Below are 23,748 nucleotides of genomic sequence, written 5' to 3'. Positions count from 1 at the left end.
GCCTGCACTTGATTTCTGCATGCTCTCGGCGACGATACTCGAGGAGCTCAGCGCCCGCCCGAATGCACTTCCTCCACTTAGGGCAGTTTATAGCCAGGGACTCCCAGGTGTCAGTGGGGTTGTCGCACATTATCAGGGAGGCTTTGAGGGTGTCCTTGTAACATTTCCTCTGCCCCCCTTTGGCTCGTTTGCCATTGACGAGTTCCGAGTAGAGCGCTTGCTTTGGGAGTCTCATGTCTGGCATGCGAACTATGTGGCCTGCCCAGCGGAGCTGATCAAGTGTGGTCAGTGCTTCAATGCTGGGGATGTTGGCCTGGACGAGGACGCTAATGTTTGTGCGTCTGTCCTCCCAGGGGATTTGTAGGATCCTGCGGAGACATCGCTGGTGGTATTTCTCCAGATACTTAAGGTGTCTACTGTACATGGTCCATGTCTCTGAGCCATACAGGAGGGCGGGGATTACTACAGCCCTGTAGACCATGAGCTTGGTGAAAGTATTGAGGGACTGATCTTCAAACACACTTTTCCTCAGGCAGCCGAAGGCTGCACTGGCGCACTGGAGGCGGTGTTGGATCTCATCATCAATGTCTGCTCTTGTTGTTAGGAGGCTCCCGAGATAGGAGAAGTGGTCCACGTTGTCCAGGGCCACGCCGTGGATCTTGATGTTTGGGGGTCAGTGCTGTGCGGCGAGGACAGGCTGGTGTAGGACCTTTGTCTTACTAATGTTTAGCGTAAGGCCTATGCTTTCATACGCCTCGGTAAATACGTTGACTATGTCCTGGAGTTCAGCCTCTGTGTGTGAATGTCCGGATCGGGGTCAAGCAGGGCTGCGTCATCGCCCCAACCCTCTTCTCAATTTTCCTCGCTGCCATGCTCCACCTCACAGTTGATAAGCTCCCTGCTGGAGTGGAGCAAAACTACAGAACCAGTGGGAAGCTGTTCAACCTTCGCCGTCTCCAGGCCAGGTCCAAGACCACTCTAACCTCTGTCATCAGGAAATATAGAGTTCTCTCCACAGATACTGCCTGACCTGCTGAGTAGTTCCAGCATTTTCTGATTTTATTTCAGATTTCCAGCATCCGCAGTATTTTATTTTTGGAACTATAGAGTGGACTCAACAGATGGGCTTTCTGCTTGGAATGGAGACCCTCCATGTGACTCTAGCACCATAGTATGTGGTTGATGCATTATTCCCTCAAGGCTACATTTACTCTCCATCTCTCTTCTCCTGAAGATATTGATTCCATCATTGGAATATGGTTCCATCTTCTGGTACCTAACCCCCCTGTCATCAGTTACACGTGATCTCTGACAGTGAAGGCAAGCACCAGACTGCAGAGGATCAATGCAGCCAAGCCTGATAGTTCCCTCACCAAGAACCCACACACTAACCCTTCAGTGTTGGCCAATACATTAACCGCTAGCCACAACTCTTTTGGGGGGGGGGGGGGGGGAAACAAAATAAACATTAGATCAAGTGCCCCCCCCCCCCCCCCCCATCTGGGGGACACTCCAGACACTTTTAACTGCCCTCTTTTCTTTTTTCTTTTTTTGGTTTTTTTTGTGATTTTTTTTGGGGGCATTAAAATCATATATTTTACAAGTGCCCCCTATAAAAGGGGACCGCTAGCCGCATGTGGCTAATTGGGAATCCAGATTTGTCTAACTGCATTTCTAATTAGTTAATACAAAATGAGTAAAATGAGTAATATACATTGTCATTGGGCATGAGATCTCAATACTCATTCACATGGTGTGTACATGTACACTTTAAGCTTTTTGTGTATTTGTTGGTAAAATGGTAATAATAATAATAGCTTTTATTTATATAGCACCTTTAACATAGTAAAACGTCCCAAGGCACTTCACAGCAGAATTACAAGACAAAACGGATAAATTTGACACCAAGCCACAAAAGGAGAAATTAAGGCAGGTGACCAAAAGCTTGTTTAAAGAGGTAGGTTTTAAGGAGCATCTTAAAGAAGGAAAGAGAGGTTTAAGGAGGGAGTTCCAGAGCTCAGGGCCCAGGCAGCTGAAGGCACGGCCACCGATGGTTGAGCAGTTATAATGAGGGATGTTCAAGAGGCCAGAATTTAAAGAGCGCAGACATCTTGTGGGGTTGTGAGGCTGAAAGAGATTACAGAGATAGGGAGGGGCAAGGCCATGGAGTGATTTGTAAACAAGGATGAGAATTTTGAAATCGGGGCATTGCTTAACCGGGAGCCAATGTAGGTCAGTGAGCACAGGGGTATGGGTGATGGTGACTTGGTGCGTGTTAGTACACGAGCTGCTGAGTTTTGGATGACCTCAAGTTTACGTCGACGAAAAGCAGAGTGTGTGAGTCTTTATTGATCATTGTGAGTGCTTTACTTGCTGGAGTACAGATTTCCACTAAAATCAGTGCATGTGGCTAACGCACTGTCACTTCTGGCCAGTCAGCAATTTATTTCGGACAACATTGCGACAAGGCACTGAGGAGCATGAGCTTAGGAGTAGTGCCACTCTAAAATAGCATAGATTGTATTCAATAGTTAAATCGTCCCCTAGTGGGGTGGTGGTGGGGTTGAAGAGGATTTACTGTGATTGAAAGGCTGCATTAGAGGGAGCAGCATGCGGCGGCCCGGCCTGCAAGACCATCAGCAGATTGGGGCCACTGCAGGGAGCAGCACGTGCTGCTACAGGAGGGCGGTGGCTGCGAAGCCAGGTCGCTGATTGCAGTGCGGGCAGGCACAGCAGGAGGGGCGAAGGAGTGGCAAGAGTTTGTAGAAGGAAGTGACCGGGGCCCAACAGAGGCGTGAGTCTGGGGCCCAGAAGAGGACGAGGGCCCAGTGGCAGCACGGGCCAGCCCACACTGCAATAAGTGTGCGCGCTGGCTCCGTGCAGCGGAGCTGGTCTCCAGTTAGTCTTGGATAACTCTTGCCACTGGACCAAGACCTAGCTCTGTCAAGCCCGTGTGGTGGCTGGGGTGCAACGGCCACCGCACGTTTAAAAAAAACCCATGGACAGGCATTCAGGATATAGGTTGGGATCTGGAATATTGGGTCACACGCACAGGCATCTTCCACCCTTCAGGATATAGTTCGGGATCTGGAATATTAGGTCCTTCATTGGAACACATGTGAACTCATCCCTTTTTGGCTTGGAAGCATGTTATCCTGGTTGATGATCGTGGTGGCGGGGGGGGGGGGGGGTAGAGAGAGAAAGCATGCTGCAGAGTTATGAATGAAATAAATGATGAATGAATGAGTGGGGGGGGAGACATGGGATCCTTCTGCTCACACCTGACGTCGAGTTACGCGGTGACGTAGAGGCGGCGCCCCGCCCCCCCCCCCGCTGGAGAGGGAGAGAGAGAAAAGCAGCGCGCGGCGGCGGCGGCGGGAGCCGGACACACACAGACAGAGAGAAAGTGCGAGAAGATGGAGCGCGCGGCGGGGACAGGCAGCGGCCGGCAGCGCAGCTGAAGAGAAAGGCGGCAGGAGGAAGAGGAGGAGGGCAGGAAAGAGCGGGGGATTGAAGAGCGGGAGGGGGCCTAGCGGACAATCTGACTTTGGGGGGCCCGGTGAGGGAGCTTCACCTACCCGGACCGAGCGAGCGACCCCCCTCACACACACACACACACACGGCGCCTCCCGGGGGGGAATATGAGCCCCCGTCGGCCCGCCAATGTGGATTTCTCGGTCGCTGCACAGGGGAGCGGTTGTCGCTGAGGAAGCCGAGCGGCTGCCCTCCCGGCCGGCCGAGCTGGCCCAGGGCCGCTTCTACCCGCGCTGCTACCAGCGCTCGGACCCCGCCGGCGCCATGGCCGCGCCGTTCTGCGGCCAGGAGCAAGCGCAGCCGCCGGCTCAGGCCCAGCCTCCTCAGGCTCAGGCCCAGCCTCGGGCCGAACAGCGGAGCCCGAGCCGGCAGGAGGAGCAGCAAGCACCGCAGTGCGGCCTGTGCTGCTCCCGGGGCCTGGGCTCACGCTCCCGCCTGCAGCCCCCTCAGGCCGACGAGCTGCGCCTGCTGCCCTGCCGCCACTCCTTCTGCCAGCCTTGCTTGGAGTCTCACGGAGGTGGAGGCGGCAGGCGGAGGCGTGGGGGCAACGGGCCGGGCAGTAACCGAGCGCGGCCGGGCAACGGGCCCGAGGCCTCGCCGCCTGCCGCCGCTTCTTCCTCCGCCGCCGCCGCCTCCTCGTCGGGCAGCACGAACTCGTGCGGCCCCGGCGAGTTGGGCGGCTGCCCCATCTGCGAGCGCCGCCTGCCGCACCACGCCCCGCCGCAGGTCCTCCAGGCCCCGGCCGCCGCCGCCGCCGCCGACAGCAGCGAGGGGCTGCCGGCCGAGCTCCTGCTGCTCAACAACCTGCTGGACGTGGTGTCGGCGGCCGAGGACGAGCTGGACGGCGGAGGGGGAGGCGGGGGAGCGGCGGGTAATGGACCGGCCCGCCGGGGCCGTGGCAAGGGCTCGCAGTCGGGCTGCAGCTCGTGTGACGAGGGCGCGCCGGTCACTTCCCGCTGCATGGACTGCGCCGAGTACCTGTGCGACCACTGCGTGCGGGCCCACCAGCGAGTCCGCCTCACCAAGGAGCATATCATCCAGCGCTTCAGGCACCAGCAGCAGCACTACAGCCAACAGCCCTTCCCCAGCCTGCCGCTCACACACGAACGGGTCAGCTACTGCCAGCAGCACGAGAACGAAGTAGGTTCTTTTCTTTTAATTCGTTAAAATAATTGCGGTGCGTTTAGTTCGTTGCACGGGGGAACAATTGAAACTTGTGTCGCTCGTTGCATGGGGAAACATGCAACGTGTGCCGTTCGTTGCATGGGGGAAAATGCAACGTGTGCCGTTCGTTGCATGGGGAAAATGCAACGTTTTTCGTTGGTTGTTTGGTTAAACATTTCGATGGTCAGTTGCATGGCTACAAAATTTCCAACGTTTTTCGTTAGTTGTATGGTTCAAAATTGCCATGTTAGTTGCATGGTTACAACATTTCCAATGTTCGTTACATGGCAGTAGTTGCAATAAATTTTCACTTGACGATTTGTGTTTTTTTTAATTGAAAAAAGATCCTGTCTGTTTTAATTGGTTGGTTTTTTTTATATTTACAATTTTTTATAAAAATACAGTCTAGTTCACTTACTTTTGGTTATCTTAGAAGCTCAGTATTTGTACCCAGCTGATCTGGTTTCATCCGTAACATTGGCTTAGTATTCTTCAAAATGTTCGATGATTTAGTATCGAGAAATGGGATACTTTGCAGATCGATGGCATATTCAGGGTCTATTAAATGGTTTATAAATGTTTTCGGCCAACTTAAATGAATGGTGTTTTGATTGCTTTTAGGTGTTTTAAGATGAGATAATTTGATGTTTTGCATAAAATTCCAGTTATATTATGTTTCATCGTTTAAAATATTTAAAGTCCGATGTTTAGTGCGTGTGAAATGACCGTATATTCACCTTTATTCCCAAAAGGTCGTGATTGTGTTGGGATTTTTTAAACCTTTTTTGGTTGCAGATTTTAATTCAAGCAACGACTTGAAACTGCTCGTAGGTGCAACTATTGAACAATTTGAGCCCATTAGGATTTTGCATTTCACTTTCTTTATAATTTGCCCTGTAGTTTATTGCGACAATCTGAGGCAACGGAGCGGATTTGTAGCCGATCCTCAAACCAAACTCCTGGGTGTAATGATTACAATGTAGTGTCTGATACTTCATTTGTTGCAGCAATGTTTTTATTTCGATTACAAATTTCGTATAGTATTCCAGGAGCTGTCGGCATCTTCGTGGCTTATGCAAAACACTGCCATTTCTGCTTGTTTTGAATTAAGTAAAAATCGGGCAGTGTAGTTTGTTTCTCATGTTTTCGTGTAAAACCATTGAATAAATAATATTTCAAATGACATAGATCAATACAGACGGAAGTTTTTAAGGTTTAAAATAAATCTCGGTGCTGCCGACAGTGTTAACACGCGTAAAAACGAAAAGGGCAGCGTGCGCATTATTAAAATTTTTCTAATTTCTTTTAAGTTACTTGTTTTCCCCAACCGATGATATGGTGATCAAAAGACGCCAACCATCGTTCATTGCGATGTCCGTGTGGCACTGAGTTTCATGGTTGGCACCTGGAAACAATGTGTCCTCGGAAACGTGGTATCGGGAGCAACGCACTCTTACTCAGTCCTGTAATGCAACAGCCCGTGTTTCTGATCGTTCGTTAATGATGTATTGTGTCCATTCATGTGCCTGGCAGTATGGATTGCACAACATATCAATAACGTATCGATTAATCTTGGAATGTTGTGAGTTGGCAGGAATAATTTTAATTCAGCACTCCGGAGAATTTAAAATGTCTGATTTTTGTCGCTTTGGTTTTGTGTGTACACACACACGTGTCATTCTCCCCTTCCAATCCAGGGGTGCTGGGCTGCTTTTTTTCCCCCCAAACAAAATGGTGCCTGCTGTTGGGCGGGCTGAGTCAGAGCGTGCGATTTACTCTAAAGAGATTAGGTACATTCATGTTTTGCATGCTGTAAGCAAAAGGGCTTTGTCCCCCCACGCTGATTTCTCCAGTAACAACGTGAAGGCAGCACCGTCCACGAGTAGCTTGCAATAAGCGTCAACGTTGTCATTCATTAATTTTTATCCCTTTGGTTAATATCGGTCAGCTTTGTTTATACATGAATGGGATCCTTCACACCCTGACGAAAGAGAAACCTTTTTTTTAATTGAAAGTTACAAATTTGCTGCAAAACTAATATACGAGGTGACCCTTTGGCTTAATCTATCCGAGTGATGGGTTAAAGCAATGCAATTTTTGTTGGAGCAGTGAGAATTATGGTACTTAAAATACATAAGGTTGGCCTAGAATTGCAGTGTTTTAAGTGGTGGTTGAAGTGAAAACAATTTTCTAATGGCACACAGTGATTGGGTGGATTAACATGTTGGCCTGGGGGGCCCATGGTCAGGGGCTCCTGTTAAATTTTTCTGCAGTCTGGTGAGTTTTAATACAGCCCTGGATCAGTTTCAATTGAACTGTATATTGTGATATGATTTTGATTTTTTTATTAAGTGTGTAAACATTCCAAGAACCTATTTCTTCACACATGCTACTCCATGTTTGTGTTTCATTGGGTGTTGGGACCCAAATATTTCTTTGTGTCCAGAGCCCCAGAGATTGTTAATCTGGTTCTGATACTCATTCCTGTTCGAAGAGACAAAACTATGGGTTATTTCCCATTCTCTGTTGCAGAAAAGGTTTTGTTTACTATTTCCCTGTCTTAACTAGGTGGTTCGTTGCATTGTATGTTTTTCTGGGGGAGGGGTAGCATTCTTCACATATGGTGACATTTTGTAGCAAGCCCAGTGTAATCCTGATGGGAATTGACTCAGATGAGGGTTTAGACAGACCCTTGACTGCTCGATTCTGGCAGCATTGGAAGAGTGGTGAATTCTCCTAGAGTCTGTTCCAATGTTCTTATTGCGATTTGTTAGACTTTGCTGCTCACAAGAGCTAATGTGTTTGCCTCTAACAGTGACAGGACATGAAAAAGTAATTTGATATATGCAAAGTATTTCGGTAGCTTTCCTGAGTGACATAAGGTGCTACATAATTGCAAATTAATTCCTGACCCTGGTCCCATTGGCAAGCTCCTGTTCCACTGAAAAGAGCAGCACAATACAAGGCTAGGAATGGGAATTTTGTAGTTATCTTATCAAAACAGTTGTTGGTTTGTGGTTATCATTTCACTTGAGGTTCACGGTATTAAGCTGAGTCCACTGGACTAGCTGGTAGTGTTCAAGAATGCGGCCTTCCATTCAGAGTCTGGGTTTTAATCTATCTCGTGTATGCCCTTCGTGGTTAAGGATACTGGAATTTTGCAGAATTAAGCAAATGGACTGGCTTCTGAATAAGCTATCCACTTATCCAATATTCAGATTTTTCTTCTACATACATGGAATGTGCTTCTACTCTGTTCAAACAACCTTCTTGTATAATAAAAAAAAAAAATCCCTTCAATCTTTTGGTGTCAGTTCAGTGGTAGCACTCTTGCTTCTGGGACCGAAGCTTGTGGGCTCATAGTCTCAGCTGGCACTTCTGTGCATCACTGAGGGAGTGCTGCACTATTGGAGGTTCTGCCTTTCCGATGAGACGTTAAACTGAGATGTCTACCTCCACACATGGTCTTAAAAGATCCTTCGACCGTGTCTGAAAAAGCCAGGAAAGTTCTCCTTTTCCTGGCCAAAGTATATCCATCAACCATCGTTACTAAAACAGATTATCTGGCCATTTATCCAATTGTTGTTTCTGGGATCTTGTTTGTCGTGAACCAAAAGTGAAGGATAATTTGTGCACAGCAAATCAGGAAGGTAAATGGAATTTTGGCCTTTATTGCAAGGTGGATAGAAGTCCTGCTACAACTGTACAGGGTATTGGTAAGGCCACACCTAGAGTACTGCGTACAGTTTTGGTCTCCGAATTTAAGGAACGATAAACTTGATTCCGGAGATGACGGGGTTGACTTATGAAGATAGGTTGGGCCTATGCACATTGGAGTTCAGAACGAGAGGTGATCTTATGGAAACATAAGATAATGAGGGGGCTCGACAAGGTGGATGCGGAAAGAATATTTCCGCTTGTAGGGGACCTAGTCTCAGAATAAGGGGCCGCCCATTTAAAACTGAAATGAGGAGGAATTTCTTCTGAGGGTTGTAAATCTATGGAATTTTCTGCCCCAGAGAGCTGTGGAGGCTGGATCATTGAATATATTTAAGGCGGAGATGGACAGATTTTTGAGTGATAAGGGAGTGAAGGGTTATCGGGAGCGGGCAGGGAAGTGGAGCTGGGTCCATGATCAGATCAGCCATGATCTTATTGAATGGCGGAGCAGGCTCGATAAGCCGAATGGCATAATCCTGCTCCTATTATGTTCAAGCACCCAAAAAACAGCAACCTGGCGGTGACGAGATAATTTATATTTATGTTGATTTAAGGGATAAATATTGGCCAGGACACCTGCTATTTTTCGAAAGTGTTTACATCCACCTGCGAGAGCTGAAGGGGCCTTGGTTCAACATCTCATCCGAAAGACAGCACATCTGACATTGCAGCGCTCCCTCAGAACTGCACAGGAGTGATGGCCTAGATTTTTGTGCTCAAATCTCGAGTGGGACTTGAACCTTTTGATTCTGAGGCGAGAGTTCTACGAACTGAGCCACGACTGAAAGAGGGGCGGAAGAAAGAGGGAGAGGAAGCAATTAATTTTGACTGCTTCAAATACATGGGCTAGAAAGATTAGTTGGTTCTGCTTTAGATCATTATCCTCAAACCCATGGTGGAAAGCTCACAACAAGTCATATTGTGTGGGCCATTTTGCCAAACCTTGTCGTCGAATACCCTGCCAAAACTAGCTAGCTCAGCTTGCACATGAAGAGCAACTGTGGACAAGATACTTGAAAGCTCTTGGCTTGCACAGAGCCTCCAGTAGAAGCAGGGTGTCCGATTTGGGGTGTTATTTTTAAGGCCTATAAACAACTCCCACCAATGTTTTCTGCCCGTGGCTATTTCTTAGCTCCACCCAAACTGATTCCACTTCTTAATTTTCCGAGCTAAGATCCTTTCTCTCTCCTGTCTTTAATCCATCCTTTATTATCAGGGATACCCCCTCCTCCTTTTCCATTTTGCATATCTCTTCTAAAAGTTAAGTATCCTGGAATATTTAGTTCCCAACCTTGGTCACTTTGTAACCCCGTCTCCGTAATGGCTATTAGATCAAATCTATTAATTTCTATCTGCGCTATTAATCTATTTTGTTGCGAATGCTTCGTGCATTCCGATATAGTGCCTTTAGCTTTGACTTTTTTCTATTTTGCCCTGATGTCACCATAGTCATTGATGCCCTATTGCCTATTGTGGGCTGCCCCGACCTGTGTGAGAACACCATCGCGGGTTGGGACTGTAAATAGAGCTAGAGTGCCGGGCCTTGGAACATCGTGGTGGAGGTGCAGCGAATGAGGGCACAGTGCCCAGAAGAGCCAAGGGCCCAATGCAGCACGGACCTGCTCACACTGATATGTGTGCGCACTAGGTCTGTGCAGCAGGGCTGGTCTCCAGTCGTCCTAGTTAATCCTTGCCATTGGATAAAGGTCTAGCTCTGTCAAGCCCGTGTGGTGGCTGGTGTGCAACGGTCGCCACATTTAAAAAAAAAAAAATCCACGCACAGGCATCTTCCACCCCCTTCAGGACTGGAACATCGGGTTCTTCATTGAAACATCTGTGAACTCTCGTGGAAGCAAGTCGTCCTCGTTCGAAGGACCGCCTATGATGATTACCTATTATCGGCGGCTCGGCCTGGAAATGCTGCAAGACCATCAGCAGGCCGGGGCCTTTGGAGGGAGCAGCATGCGGCGGCATGCCACTGCAGGGAGCAGCACGTGCTGCTGCAGGAGGGCAATGGCTGCGAAGCCAAGGACGCTGATTGCAGTGTGGGCAGGCAGAGCAGGAGGGGCGAAGGAGCGGCAAGAATTTGTAGAAGGAAGTGACCACGGCACAGGAGAGGCGTGAGTTTGGGGCACAGGAGGCGAGGGCCCAGGGGCAGCACGGGTCAGCCCACACTGCGATATGTGTGCGTGCTGGGTCCGTGCAGCAAGTTGGTCTCCAGTCGTCCTGGTTAATCCTTTCTACTGGACCAAGACCTAGCTTTGTCAAGCCCGTTGTGGTGGCTTGTGTGCAATGGCCACCACACCGCAATCAAATCCACGCACAGGCATCTTCCACCCTTCAAGAAGTAGTTCGGGATCTGGAACATTGAAACACCTGTGAACTCATTTCTTTTTGGTGGAAGCAAGTCATCCTCGCTTCGAGGGACTGCCGATGATTATTTTTTAAGGATTTATAAGGCCATGCCATGATGCCTCGTAGTTCCAACATCAGTGTCTAGGCCCCTTTCATGAAAGATGGTCACATCAGCAAAGTTCTTCAGGGTGGCTGGCATCTGTACCTTTTTGATGGGGAAGATCAGTGGGAGTCAGGACTAGTAGGAGTGAAAAGGTGGAAAAAATTGCAAGGGTTTTGTGAGGTAGATGCGTGCAGCGATTTTTAAATTTGATATGCTGGCTCATTGTGAACAAGTAGCCAATGAGCAGCGGCATCATCATAGGCAGTCGCTTGGAATCGAGGAAGACTTGCTTCAACTCTAACAATTTGGCAAACAGTCCAACACGAGAACCACAGTCCCTGTCACAGGTGGGACAGATGGTCGTTGTGGGAAAGGGTGGGTGGGACAGGTTTGCCGCACGCTCCTCCACTAGCTGCACAGAGTTGATGGCAAGAGTTGCAAGTTTTTGGGGGCCAAGATAATGGCTTTGATTTTCCAGTGTTCAATTGAGATCATGAATCATGCATAATTTAATGTCTGATGGGAAATGGGTGGTGACTGTTTTTCTGATTATTATTAGAGATTGGAATGGTACTCAGATTTTGTTTTGTCGCACGATGTTGGTTATAGTCAGTGGGTTCCCTAAGTTTTTTAAGCTATCAACAAGCTTGAGGTTGCTTCATTGAAAAGCTAAGTGGACGAGCATTTAGCTGCTGTTAGGAAATAGATAGAGCAAGCTTAATGGGAGATAGAGCAAGCTTAATGGGAATTTGAGCTGTTACTGGTGTTGATTGTCTTCACCAATTTCACAGGTCAAAAACCAGTAAAGTATTATGTACAGTATTTTGGTTACTTGTATACAGCATCTGATAACATACTGAGCATTGGCAGACCTCTCGCATCTGCTACCTGTACAGCTTTAAATGTCTGAGCCTCCCAACTGTAAAGATGAAATACAAAAACTAGTCGTCTGATAGTTTATGGAATAGTGTTGTGACATAGCCTTGAAGGGCAGGAATTGTGCTGATCTGACCAATCTTTGGGGTGGGTAGTTAATCTCTGTTTTGGCTGGGTGGTGTGAAGAGGGAGCAGCATGGTTTGTCCAAAGTCCCTGTTGTAGATTGTGGGCTAAGGACATAATTAGGCTTGGCATAGGCTGCTGAATTTTGCTGTTTAGACACATGGGTGAATAATGGCTACCTGAGCAAAATACCTGAAGACCAATGGCGTAGATTGACCATGTACTTCAGCATAAGTTGCTGCCTTTAGAAGAGGTGGACTGGTAAACATTTTTCATTGTCTATCATTTGGAAGTGGGTGGTGGTTAACTTTTTATCTTGGAGCTGAGCACGTTGGAAGCACAGTCATTAATTTCACGTGCCCTGATTTCCACAATTGGAGATATTGCCAATTTTGATACAACTCGGGACTTTTTTTTTGCTAGTTTCAGTATTTTATCGGTTCTGTTAATTCCCAGCAGCATCTGCTCCATGTAACCTTTCTCCACAGAATGCTGCACAGCTGTGTAGCTTTATTGACTGCATAGAGGAGGGACCCCATGGTGCTGAACTAAATTTAATGCTGTGCTGGAGGCATTTTATTGAAATCTATATTTAGGTTTATTCTTGTGAATCGGTTAAGGATGTATCCTGCTTAATTTTTTTCCTCTAGGCATAGCGAGTGTCCCCACGTGATGATGCTCGATGCTTTAATGATGAACAGCACCGCAGGTGGGCCCGTTGCCATTGCTTACACTCAGCTGTCTTCCATGTGTAGGAGGAATCTTGCTTACTGGTAATGACTTGGAGTAAATGTGTCATGTATATTAGCCATCAAAAATCTCAGTGATTTTATGCAGGTGTTTGTTGTAAGTTGTTAAATGGTGAGCAATACTTACTACAGTGGGTGTATAGGAAATTGTCATGGTGATCCTTTCTCCCCCCCTCCCCCCCCCCCCCCCTCCCTCAGATAATTCAATCGCCTTGTAATCAAGAGTAGACATACTGTTCTTGTGTGAATTAGGTGGGGAATTTATGTCTGCTTTTTAATGAAGCCCCTCAGCGTTTTCATGCTCAGGCAAGCTTCCTTTCAAAGAACGTTTCTCAATGGGTAAATAAACATGGTATGATACTGAGCCCAAAAGAGTAGGATGCTTCTGATTGGCCCTTAAACTTGAGCACATAAATCTAGGCTGACACTCCAGTGCAGTGCTAAGGGAGTACTGCACTGGTTGGAGGTGGTGTAGTGTCTTTTGGATGAGATGTTAAACCGAGGCCCTGTCTGCTCTCAGGAACATAAAAGATCCCATGGCACTATTTCGAAGAGCAGGGCAGTTGTCCTGGCCAATATTTATCCCTGAATCAATATAACAAAAACAGAATATCTGGTCATTATCACATTGCTGTTTGTGGGAGTTGGCTGCTGCATTTCCCACATTGCAACAGTGACTACACTCCAAAAGTATTTCATTGGCTGTAAAGTGCATTGAGGCATCCGGTGGTCATTAAATCTGGTGCTTAAGATATTGAACCAAAGCTGTCCTCAACTTAGCACAAATGTGGCAATCCCACTCGGGCAATTAAAGAGTGGTTGGTTTTGGAAATGGGCAAATGCCACACTGGCAGAGGGAGTGCCTTTTTGAAGTTCGGAGCAGAGCAGTCGGAACTTCATTTTGTCTGTTATTCTGGACCTTGGAGTGAATAATGTTGAGACTAGGTGCCTAAAATATGAAATATTCTGGTCCCTCATGTGCTATCATCCTTCACCTTTAGCACAAAGTTCACAAGTCATTTGAAAATTCACACACCATTTGAAAATACCATGACTTTGGCTCCATGCTAGCACCCTTTTGCGTGGAGGTTGATTGTACTCGCACCACCTCCCATTCAAAGTTCCCTCCTGAGATCTGTCAAATTACATTTTTGCTTTAGAAATTATCTTAAAATGGCCTATACAGAAAGTAATGAGACTGGTTGATGAGTTTCAAGCACTTGTCCTTTTAGCTTCTCTGCACTAATTTAGAATTCAGGCTGCTGGAACAAATTATTTATCTACGCAAGTGTATTTTAGTATGCTCAGCACTGCGAGTCTCATCGTTGAGAGCATGCAGAAACCAAGCGCAGGCAGCGGAAAGAGCGTGCGGCAAACCAGTCCCACCCACCTTTTCCCTCAACGACTGTCTGTCCTACCTGTGATGGGGACTGTGGTTCTCGTATTGGACTGTTCAGTCGCCTAAGGACTTATTTTTTTTAAAGCGTGGAAGCAAGTCTTCCTCGATTCTGAGGGACTGCCTATGATGATGATTTTAGTATAGGCAGCCTGAAGCCAGTTTTGAATGGACCTGCTATTTGCTTGCTATAACTGCTCACAAATTGGTACTAGACAGACTGTATCTGGCCACAAGAATGGGCATTGCAGGAATTGGAAGAAAACATTGATGCTTTGAATTTAGGACTGAATACAGAAGGATATGCTTGTCTTGCTGTACCTGGTGACTTGATGCAGACACTGGATGACAAGTGTTCTATTTAAATTTCCTTAAGTGGGTCTTAAATATTCATGAAAGTTTACTGGAAAAACTATTGGTTCAGTAGGAAAATATCAGTTTTTTTGGCAAGAGCTCCCACTCTAGACGGTCAAGAAAATATATTTTGATAGACAAAGGGGGGAAAAAGGGTAGCACCTCTGATGGTGGAATTACTAGTTTAAAAAAAGTATGTTGCCAGCTATATACATGAGTGGCTAAGTAACGGTTAGAATGGCAGCTGCTGTTAATGCCTTTCTGCCATTTGTTATTAATGCATGGCACTTTTTTGTCACTGGTGACCTTGTGTTCCTGGGGATGTGACCTTAAATGCCTTTCTTTGAATTGTGTGCTTAGGGTAAGACTCTAGGCATCCAAGGGGGAGGAGAGGAATGGGTTTGCTGTAGATGGTCCTGTTTTCTATTCTTTATGGGACTGTCTTGCTTTTTGTGATCAAATGAATGGTTGGATCTTGGGAGTATAGCATGTTTCATTCCTTCATCGCTTGGAATTTAATGTTTAAAAAGGGGAAATTTGTAGTTGAGGGTGCTATAGCTGTCTTACATAAGAAATAGGAGCAGGAGTAGACCATTTGGCCTCCTCGAGCCTGCTCCGCCATTCAATATCATGGCTGATCTGATCTTGGCCTCAACTCCACTTCCCTGCCAGCTTCCCATAACCTTTGACTCCCTTAGCGTTCAAAAATCTGTATCTCTGTACTCGTGCTATGACAAGGGAAAGTAAGCAGGGTGATTTTTTTTTTTTACCCCTATCCAGTGACTTTGGATGAGGACAGGATCTACCTTGTTTGTCTCTTGACTCCCTTCATTGTGAAAGAAGTTTTAAGGAGGGTCTTAAAGCTGAGGCTGTGGATCAGTTTAGGGAGGGAATTCCAGGTCATAAGCAGCTGAAGTGCAAGAAGGCAGTCAGGAACAAAGCTTTGGGGGAGGGGGATTACCGGGCTGGAGGCGGAGAGGCACAATGTCATGAAAAGATTGAAACACAAGGATGAGAATTCTAAATTTGAGGTGTTGGGGAGATAATGTCGGTCAATAGAAATGGGATTGGTTGGTGAATGGGAGACCAGCCACACAAGCATTGGAATAGAGGAGTCTGGAGGTTACAATGGCATGGATGAGGTTTTCAGCAGCAGATGGGTTGAGGTAGGAGTGGCGATGTTAGAGATGGATTTTTTGCCTTGCATTCACTTTTTCTTGACTCCCCTCTCCCTGACACAGCACAGTATAATGATATGGGGCAGGGCTAGTAGGAATGAAATATTTTCAAAGTCAATGGTTTTTCCTCACTTTCTTGCTATCCAATTTGCCAGCACATTTAAGATTGCTGTAACTGCCCCTAGTCAATCCAATATTTCTAGCTAAGAGTTTTCCATCTCATTCGGCTTCCAAAAAGGGCTCACCTGCATATAGATTTAAGATGTGATAACTTGAAATGTGGTGTTGCTCAGCAATTTGGGGTCTTGGTGTAAGTAGCAGTTTGTACCTTTTGGGCATAATATCAAATCCACTCATTTTTTGGTGTTCAAATGCAGAGTCGTGGAAGCTGCATTGGAGGGTCCTTGAGAGCAGAGTGCATTCCTGTCCTTGTAGCCAGGGAGTCTTGTGGACGGATGGGGATCTTTTAACAATGGGGCACAATAAACTGAGGTGCTCAATGGGTAACCCTGTTAGTCTTTTTATGGGACTTTTAGATTATCCTCATTTTCACGAAAATGGGAGCTTGTAATGCATACGTGATACTGAGCTGCTATTGGCTCTTGTTCCTTGCTTCTAAAGGAATTATTGGTTGACACAAGGTGAAATTGACGTGAATCACCAGCACTTACTGCAAACTATCCTGGCATATTGCCAGAACACTTTGGGCTGGCTCGTATCCAGACATTGAGGTGTCAACAGCTGGGAGTAAAGTAATGATTATGCATTTGTACAACCCTGTAGGCAAAGGTCGGAGAAAAGTTATACAGAAGAACATTGCGTCCATACTCCACAGGCTGAGGGTATAGCTTTTAACGTGCTGTTGGGTGGCCCAAGACTTTTTGTAAAAAAAACTCAATTGTTTATGTATAATTTTCCAGAGTGGGTATCTGACTGTGTTTTTCATTCACTTTGCAACCTCTTCTCTTCTCACCCTGCCCCCAATTTTTAAGTATTGGAACAGTTATTTTGAATTAATTCTTAACCTACAGTTTTAATCAAAATTTATAGCACTTCAGTTCCTTTTTTAGAATGTAGGAATTACTAATGAAAAGGGTACTAAATGATGTGGGTTATAATACTGTTGCTTCATCCCTGGATTTGGGTTCAAACCTATTTCAACTGTTGGAATGAAAGTCTCCGGCTATAATGATCCTGGACAGTCCTAACCTGACTCAACCGCCTATAATTTGGCACTAAATTAGCAATCTTGGCCACCTACACAGCAAGTGACTTGGATGGTTAAGAAATAATTCTGTTGAAGTAAAAAATGTGCTTCTGAGGTACAGGGTTAACATACACTGCACACAAGTTACAAACTACACTGCATCTAACCTGGGAGTAGTTGTTAACGACCATGCGTGCTCAAAATGGAAATGCCTCATTTCCCAGTTGTAGCATCCGTTTAAATGGATACAAGAGGCACGAACAATTGTTTCTACGGTACAGAATGGTTGGTGTGGGAATAAACTCTCTATTCTGTAAATATTGCAGACTTTGCAATAAACCACCATTTTGAAATTCTAATTTGTTCACACTGTAAATAAATGGAAGGGAAGGGCAGACTAATTAAACTTGGCACAGACTAATTAAACTTGGCACATATCAAATGCAGAAGTAAGACCTTGCTGTTTTCTAGTAGTTGTATGAACTGTCCAGTCACACGATTCCTTGGGTGACTGGTTGTTTAATTATAAGGGTGTCGGGGATGTTGGCGTTCATATTGTTTGTGCTGATAGTTGTGATGTCCTGAAGTTTGATTTTTATTTGACTGTAGTTTAACAGAGAACATCATTTAGTCAGTTTTCTCTCCCTCTTGACAACAACTCCTTTTTGGGCTATGCCTGCAAGAGTGCTGGGACACCCGCATTGAAGTGTTTCCATATTGGTAGACACATGTGACAGAGACTAACTCCTGTATTAGACTGTACAGTCACCTGAGAACTCGCTTTTAGAGTGGAAGCAAGTCTTCCTCGCTTTCGAGGGACTGCCTATGGGTCGGCTATTTAGTTCTGGGGTTGAGAGAGAAATCCCAGCCATGCCCAATCTGGTCCCTACCTGATGTGCGTGGCTGTACATTTTCAAGCGGAGGCCACTGAATGGTGATTAGAAGCAGCTGCCTTGAAGATCTTCCTAGTTCAGACCACTCCGCCTCGGGGAAATCCCCTCCGTGCCTTTCAGTTCCGCGCGGAGGGGTTTCCTGTACGGGCTGCTCCTGCACACCCTCAACTTTGCCATCCTCGCCGGCCGTCCGGACACGCCATGGCGTACCATCTTGCCGTCCGGAGGAGGCGGGGGTCCCCGATGGAGGGCACTCTACGCAGGGGTCCTCCCACTGTTCATCGGGGACTTGGCCTGGAGGGTGGTGCACGGAGCAGTGCCGTGCAACAAATTTTTAAGCCGGTTCACGGACTCCCAGGCCGCCTGCAATTTCTGCGGTCTGGAGGAGTCCGTGTTCCATGTTTTTATTGAATGCACGAGGTTGCAGCCCCTGTTCCACTATTTGAAGGGGCTGCTCCTGAAATTCTGGCTGCACTTCAGTCCCACTCTCCTGATCTTTGGGCACCCTGTGCGGAGGGGAGCGGGTAGGTCCGAAGGCCTCCTCGTAGGACTGCTCCTGGGCACGGCCAAGGGTGCCATCAGCCGGTCCAGGCAGCGGGCGGTCGAGGGGGTCGTTCAACCTGACTGCCTGCCTCTCTTCCGCTCTTACATCCGGTCCAGGGTGTCCTTGGAGATGGAGGACGCGGTGTCCACCGGTACGCTCGCGGCCTTCCGCGAGAGGTGGGCACCGGAGGGACTGGAGTGCATCATCACGCCCGGCAACCAAATTTTAATTTGATTTTACGTTTTAAAGTTAATTTGTTTTAATTGCCGGTGCTTTTAGTGTCCCCCTCTCCTTTTATAGGGGGCACTGGAAAAAGGAAAAATTTGATTTTAGTGCCCCAAAAAAAAAAAAAAACACAAAAAAATAAATAAAAAAGGGGCCTTGTAAATGTCTTGTGTGTGTCATCCAGGTCGGGTGGCACGGATACATGTTTTATGTTTTTGCAGGTTAACTCAAAAGAGTTTCAGACCACTCCGCCTCGGGGAAATCCCCTCCGTGCCTTTCAGTTCCGCGCGGAGGGGTTTCCTGTACGGGCTGCTCCTGCACACCCTCAACTTTGCCATCCTCGCCGGCCGTCCGGACACGCCATGGCGTACCATCTTGCCGTCCGGAGGAGGCGGGGGTCCCCGATGGAGGGCACTCTACGCAGGGGTCCTCCCACTATTCATCGGGGACTTGGCCTGGAGGGTGGTGCACGGAGCAGTGCCGTGCAACAAATTTTTAAGCCGGTTCACGGACTCCCAGGCCGCCTGCAATTTCTGCGGTCTGGAGGAGTCCGTGTTCCATGTTTTTATGGAGTGCACAAGGTTGCAGCCCCTGTTCCACTATTTGAAGGGGCTGCTCCAGAAATTCTGGCTGCACTTCAGTCCCACTCTCCTGATCTTTGGGCACCCTGTGCGGAGGGGAGCGGGTAGGTCCGAAGGCCTCCTCGTAGGACTGCTCCTGGGCACGGCCAAGGGTGCCATCAGCCGGTCCAGGCAGCGGGCGGTCGAGGGGGTCGTTCAACCTGACTGCCTGCCTCTCTTCCGCTCTTACATCCGGTCCAGGGTGTCCTTGGAGATGGAGCACGCGGTGTCCACCGGTACGCTCGCGGCCTTCCGCGAGAGGTGGGCACCGGAGGGACTGGAGTGCATCATCACGCCCGGCAACCAAATTTTAATTTGATTTTACGTTTTTAAGTTTAATTTGTTTTAATTGCCGGTGCTTTTAGTGTCCCCCTTCCCTTTTATAGGGAGCACTGGGGAAAATTGTGATTTTAGTGCCCAAAAAAAAAAACCAAAAAAAGAAAAACACAAAAAAAAACACAAAAAAGGGGGGGGAAAAAAAAAGGGCCTTGTAAATGTCTGGAGTGTCACCCAGGTCGGGTGGCACCGTTTAATGTTTTATGTTTTCACAGGTAAACTCAAAAGAGTTTCAGACCACTCCGCCTCGGGGAAATCCCCTCCGTGCCTTTCAGTTCCGCGCGGAGGGGTTTCCTGTACGGGCTGCTCCTGCACACCCTCAACTTTGCCATCCTCGCCGGCCGTCCGGACACGCCATGGCGTACCATCTTGCCGTCCGGAGGAGGCGGGGGTCCCCGATGGAGGGCACTCTACGCAGGGGTCCTCCCACTATTCATCGGGGACTTGGCCTGGAGGGTGCTGCACGGAGCAGTGCCGTGCAACAAATTTTTAAGCCGGTTCACGGACTCCCAGGCCGCCTGCAATTTCTGCGGTCTGGAGGAGTCCGTGTTCCATGTTTTTATGGAGTGCACAAGGTTGCAGCCCCTGTTCCACTATTTGAAGGGGCTGCTCCTGAAATTCTGGCTGCACTTCAGTCCCACTCTCCTGATCTTTGGGCACCCTGTGCGGAGGGGAGCGGGTAGGTCCGAAGGCCTCCTCGTAGGACTGCTCCTGGGCACGGCCAAGGGTGCCACCAGCCGGTCCAGGCAGCGGGCGGTCGAGGGGGTCGTTCAACCTGACTGCCTGCCTCTCTTCCGCTCTTACATCCGGTCCAGGGTGTCCTTGGAGTTGGAGCACGCGGTGTCCACCGGTACGCTCGCGGCCTTCCGCGAGAGGTGGGCACCGGAGGGACTGGAGTGCATCATCACGCCCGGCAACCAAATTTTAATTTGATTTTACGTTTTAAAGTTTAATTTGTTTTCATTGCCGGTGCTTTTAGTGTCCCCCTCCCCTTTTATAGGGGGCACTGGGAAAATTTGATTTTAGCGCCCCAAAAAAAACCCAAAAAACCAAAAAAATAGGGGGCCTTGAAAATGTCTGCTGTGTCACCCAGGTCGGGTGGCATGGTTTTAATATTTTATGTTTCTGCAGGTTATCTCAAAAGAGTTTCAGACCACTGGCCAATTGGTCTATGCCCTTTGGCTAGGGAGGGGTTGTGAAACGAATTTCGGGTCACTTCTCTTTGAAAGCAAGAGTATCACATGAAGATATGAGTAGGGTCAGCTAGAATGGTTCTCCTTTCCCCAACTCCCCGATCAAGTAGGCTGACACATGGTCTGTTGGTTGAGATATTGGGCTGCTGACCATACCATGATCACTCAGCAATTTCAGGAGCGAAAGGAGAAAATTGGAGGGTTTTGGGGCAGAGAGCTAATTTTATATTTTTTTTAATTCTTAAACCAGCAGCCTGTGCTAATCAGGTGTTCATGCTGCATAGGCATGGTGCCATGGTTAATTATTTAAACAAAATCTCCCATCAATCATCTGAGAACATGATTCAGGTCATGGAGCATCTATCTCCAGTTTATATGGTGAGATGGAGGTGAGGAGGGAGGAAATATTGCAGCTGAGTATCAGAGTACCTGGTAGCTTAGAAGGCTCTTATTTTCAGACCTGGACTCATCTTTCATAGTGTTCCAAATAGCTACTGCCATAGGTGCTTAATTTTCAGTGGCATCTACCACTGTTCAGTGTCTTCCGGACTTTGCTTTCTGTTGCTGCCTTTCAGATAGAAGAGGTGAATGGTGAGTCTTTATACACTTGCCTTTTAAAGGAGCTGCATGATAGAAATAATTTCTAATATTTGTTTTCCCCTCTTGCTTAAACCACTTAATTTTTGCTAGGGAGCAGTGCCATGGGTTTTGGCTGCCCTGTGATGCTTCACATCTTGGCTATTCAGTGAAGATGGCGAGAGTCGGGCTGCTTTAGGGAGTGTGGGGCGCGTGGGGACAAAACCGTGGCTAATCCTGATCCTTGGCTCACCCAATGTCCATATATGTCCACATTTAATCTGTAGTGTGAAACTCTCTCTTCTCCACCCACCAAAACCAAGCCTACTGAGGCAAATGTTATGCTCTTTTTTTTAAAAAACTGAAATAATTTAACTTGGCACAAGGCAGATATTGAACTTTGGGACCTTCTTACAACATGGAAGGTGTTCATGGATGGGCCCAATAGTGGATTTTGGAGATAAGCATAGCAGTAATGAATAGTATTTTTAGTATAAGCGCTCCTCGTCTCCCACCCCCACCAAGAATATTTTGATTTCTAAGTAATTTGTAAGAATTTAATTACAATACACTTGCAACTTCACTATATATACTATCTGTCAGGACTGACCTCTCCAAATGTCTTGATTAGAATGAGCTGTGACCAGGACATTCTGAACTTCGACTGCAGTTGAGCTGAACTAATGTAATTCTAGAAGTTGAAAGCCCCCATATATACCATTATAGGAAATGGTCTCTTGATAGTGGATGGATTTGCTTGAGCCAGATCAGAACTAGCACTGTTCACTGGAGCAGGCCATAACAAGCGATTGTCAGATAATGCAGTAACTTTATTTGCACGGAACATTATGGTACAGATGAGGTCGTCATCATCTGAAAATACAGCGTCTGTTTCCACATGTAGACTGACAACACCCAGCTCTGACTCGCCACCACCTCACTCGACCCTTCTAAATAATCTCTATAGTCAGACCGCTTGTCCGATAGAGTACTGGATGAGCAGAAATTTCCTCCGACTAACTATTGGGGTGGCCTAAGCCGTTGTCATTGATCCCTGCCACAAGCTCCCGTTCTCCAGCCACCGATTCCATCCTTCTCCTTGACAACTGTCCGAAGCTGAACCAGATTGTTCGTAACTGTGGTGTCATATAAGAACATAAGAAATAGGAGCAGGAGTAGGCCATTTGGCCACTCGTGCCTGCTCTGCCATTTAATAAGATCATGGCTGATCTGATCTTGGCCTCAACTCCACTATCCTGTCCGGTCCCCATAACCCTCGACTCCCCTATCGTTCAAAAATCTGTTTATCTCCGCCTTAAATATATTCAATTACCCAGCCTCCAACAGTTCTCTGGAGTAGAGAATTCCACAGATTTACGATTCTGAGAAGAAATTCCTCCTCATCTCTGTTCTAAATGGGTGACCCCTTATTCTTAAACTATGCCTCCTAGTTCTAGATTCCCCCACGAGTGGAAACACCCTCTCTGCATCTACCTTGTTGAGCCCCCTCCGTATCTTATATGTTTCAATAAGATCACCTCTCATTGTTCTAAACTCCAGTGAGTATAGGCCTAACCTGCTCAACCTTTCTTCATAAGTCAAACCCCTTCATCTCAGGAATCAAACTAGTGAACCTTCTCTGAACTGCCTCCAATGCAAGTATAATAAAGAATGCAATGGAAGTAAATAAGGAGACTCAAACTGTGCGCAGTACTTTAGGTGTGGTCTCACCAATACCCTGTATAGTTGTAGCAGGGTTTCCCTGCTTTAAACTCCATTCCCCTTGCAATAAAGGCCAACATTTGGTTTGCCTTTCTGGTTACTTGTTATACCTGCACACTAACTTTTTGTGTTTCATGTGCAAGGACCCCCAGGTCCCTCTGTACTGCAGCATTTTGTAATCTCTCTACATTTAAATAATTTGCTTTTTTATTTTTCCTGCCAAAGTGGATAACCTCTCTTTCCCACATATAGGTCCCACGTTTCCACATGATTTGCTCCTGATTTTTAGGAGCAACTGGTGTAGAACGGAGTATCTTAGAAATCGGAATTCTCGTCATTTAGTTTGCTCCAGTTCTAGTCAGTTAGAACAGTTTCACTTTGGAACAGAATTTTATTTTCAAAAGGGGGCGTGTCCGGCCACTTACGCCTGTTTTCAAAGTTTTGTGAGTGAAAACTTACTCCAAACTAACTTAGAATGGAGTAAGTGAAGATTTTTGTACGCTCGAAAAAACCTTGTCTACACTTTAGAAAATCAGGCGTAGGTTACAAATCAGGCGTAGGGAATGGTGGGGGGGGTGTTTGAAGGGAAGTTTACAAACATTAAACACTTCAGTTTTATAAATAAAGAGCCACCATCAATAATAAATGATAAATACATCAATAAATCAACCAATAAATCAATCAAAAAAAAATTAATAAGAAATTTTTTTTAAAAAATCAATAAATAAAACATTTTCTACTTACCGACTGCAGCACCGGGAGCCCTCCAACAGCGTGCTGTGATGCCCCCCCCCCCCCCCCCCCCCCCCCAGTGTGTCTCTGTCAGTGTCTATCTATGTCTGTCTGTGTGTGTCTCTCATTCTCTGTCTGTCAGTGTCT

General features: G+C 47.0%; 1 protein-coding gene across 1 annotated transcript in view; it reads left to right on the top strand.

Annotated features, from left to right (window-relative positions):
• The first annotated feature begins 3,528 nt into the window (after positions 1–3,528).
• The window catches only part of trim71 (tripartite motif containing 71, E3 ubiquitin protein ligase), a 61,874-nt gene continuing 41,654 nt past the window's right edge, over positions 3,529–23,748 (top strand). Inside the window, exon 1 of the mRNA XM_070897774.1 lies at positions 3,529–4,674. Coding sequence (XP_070753875.1) covers positions 3,664–4,674 — 1,011 coding nt within the window. The 5' untranslated portion in view covers positions 3,529–3,663. The remainder of the gene's footprint in view (positions 4,675–23,748) is intronic.

Source organism: Pristiophorus japonicus, chromosome 13, assembly GCF_044704955.1.
Source record: "Pristiophorus japonicus isolate sPriJap1 chromosome 13, sPriJap1.hap1, whole genome shotgun sequence".
NCBI classification, from domain to species: Eukaryota; Metazoa; Chordata; class Chondrichthyes; family Pristiophoridae; genus Pristiophorus; species Pristiophorus japonicus.
This window is presented reverse-complemented; position numbering and strand designations above follow the sequence as displayed.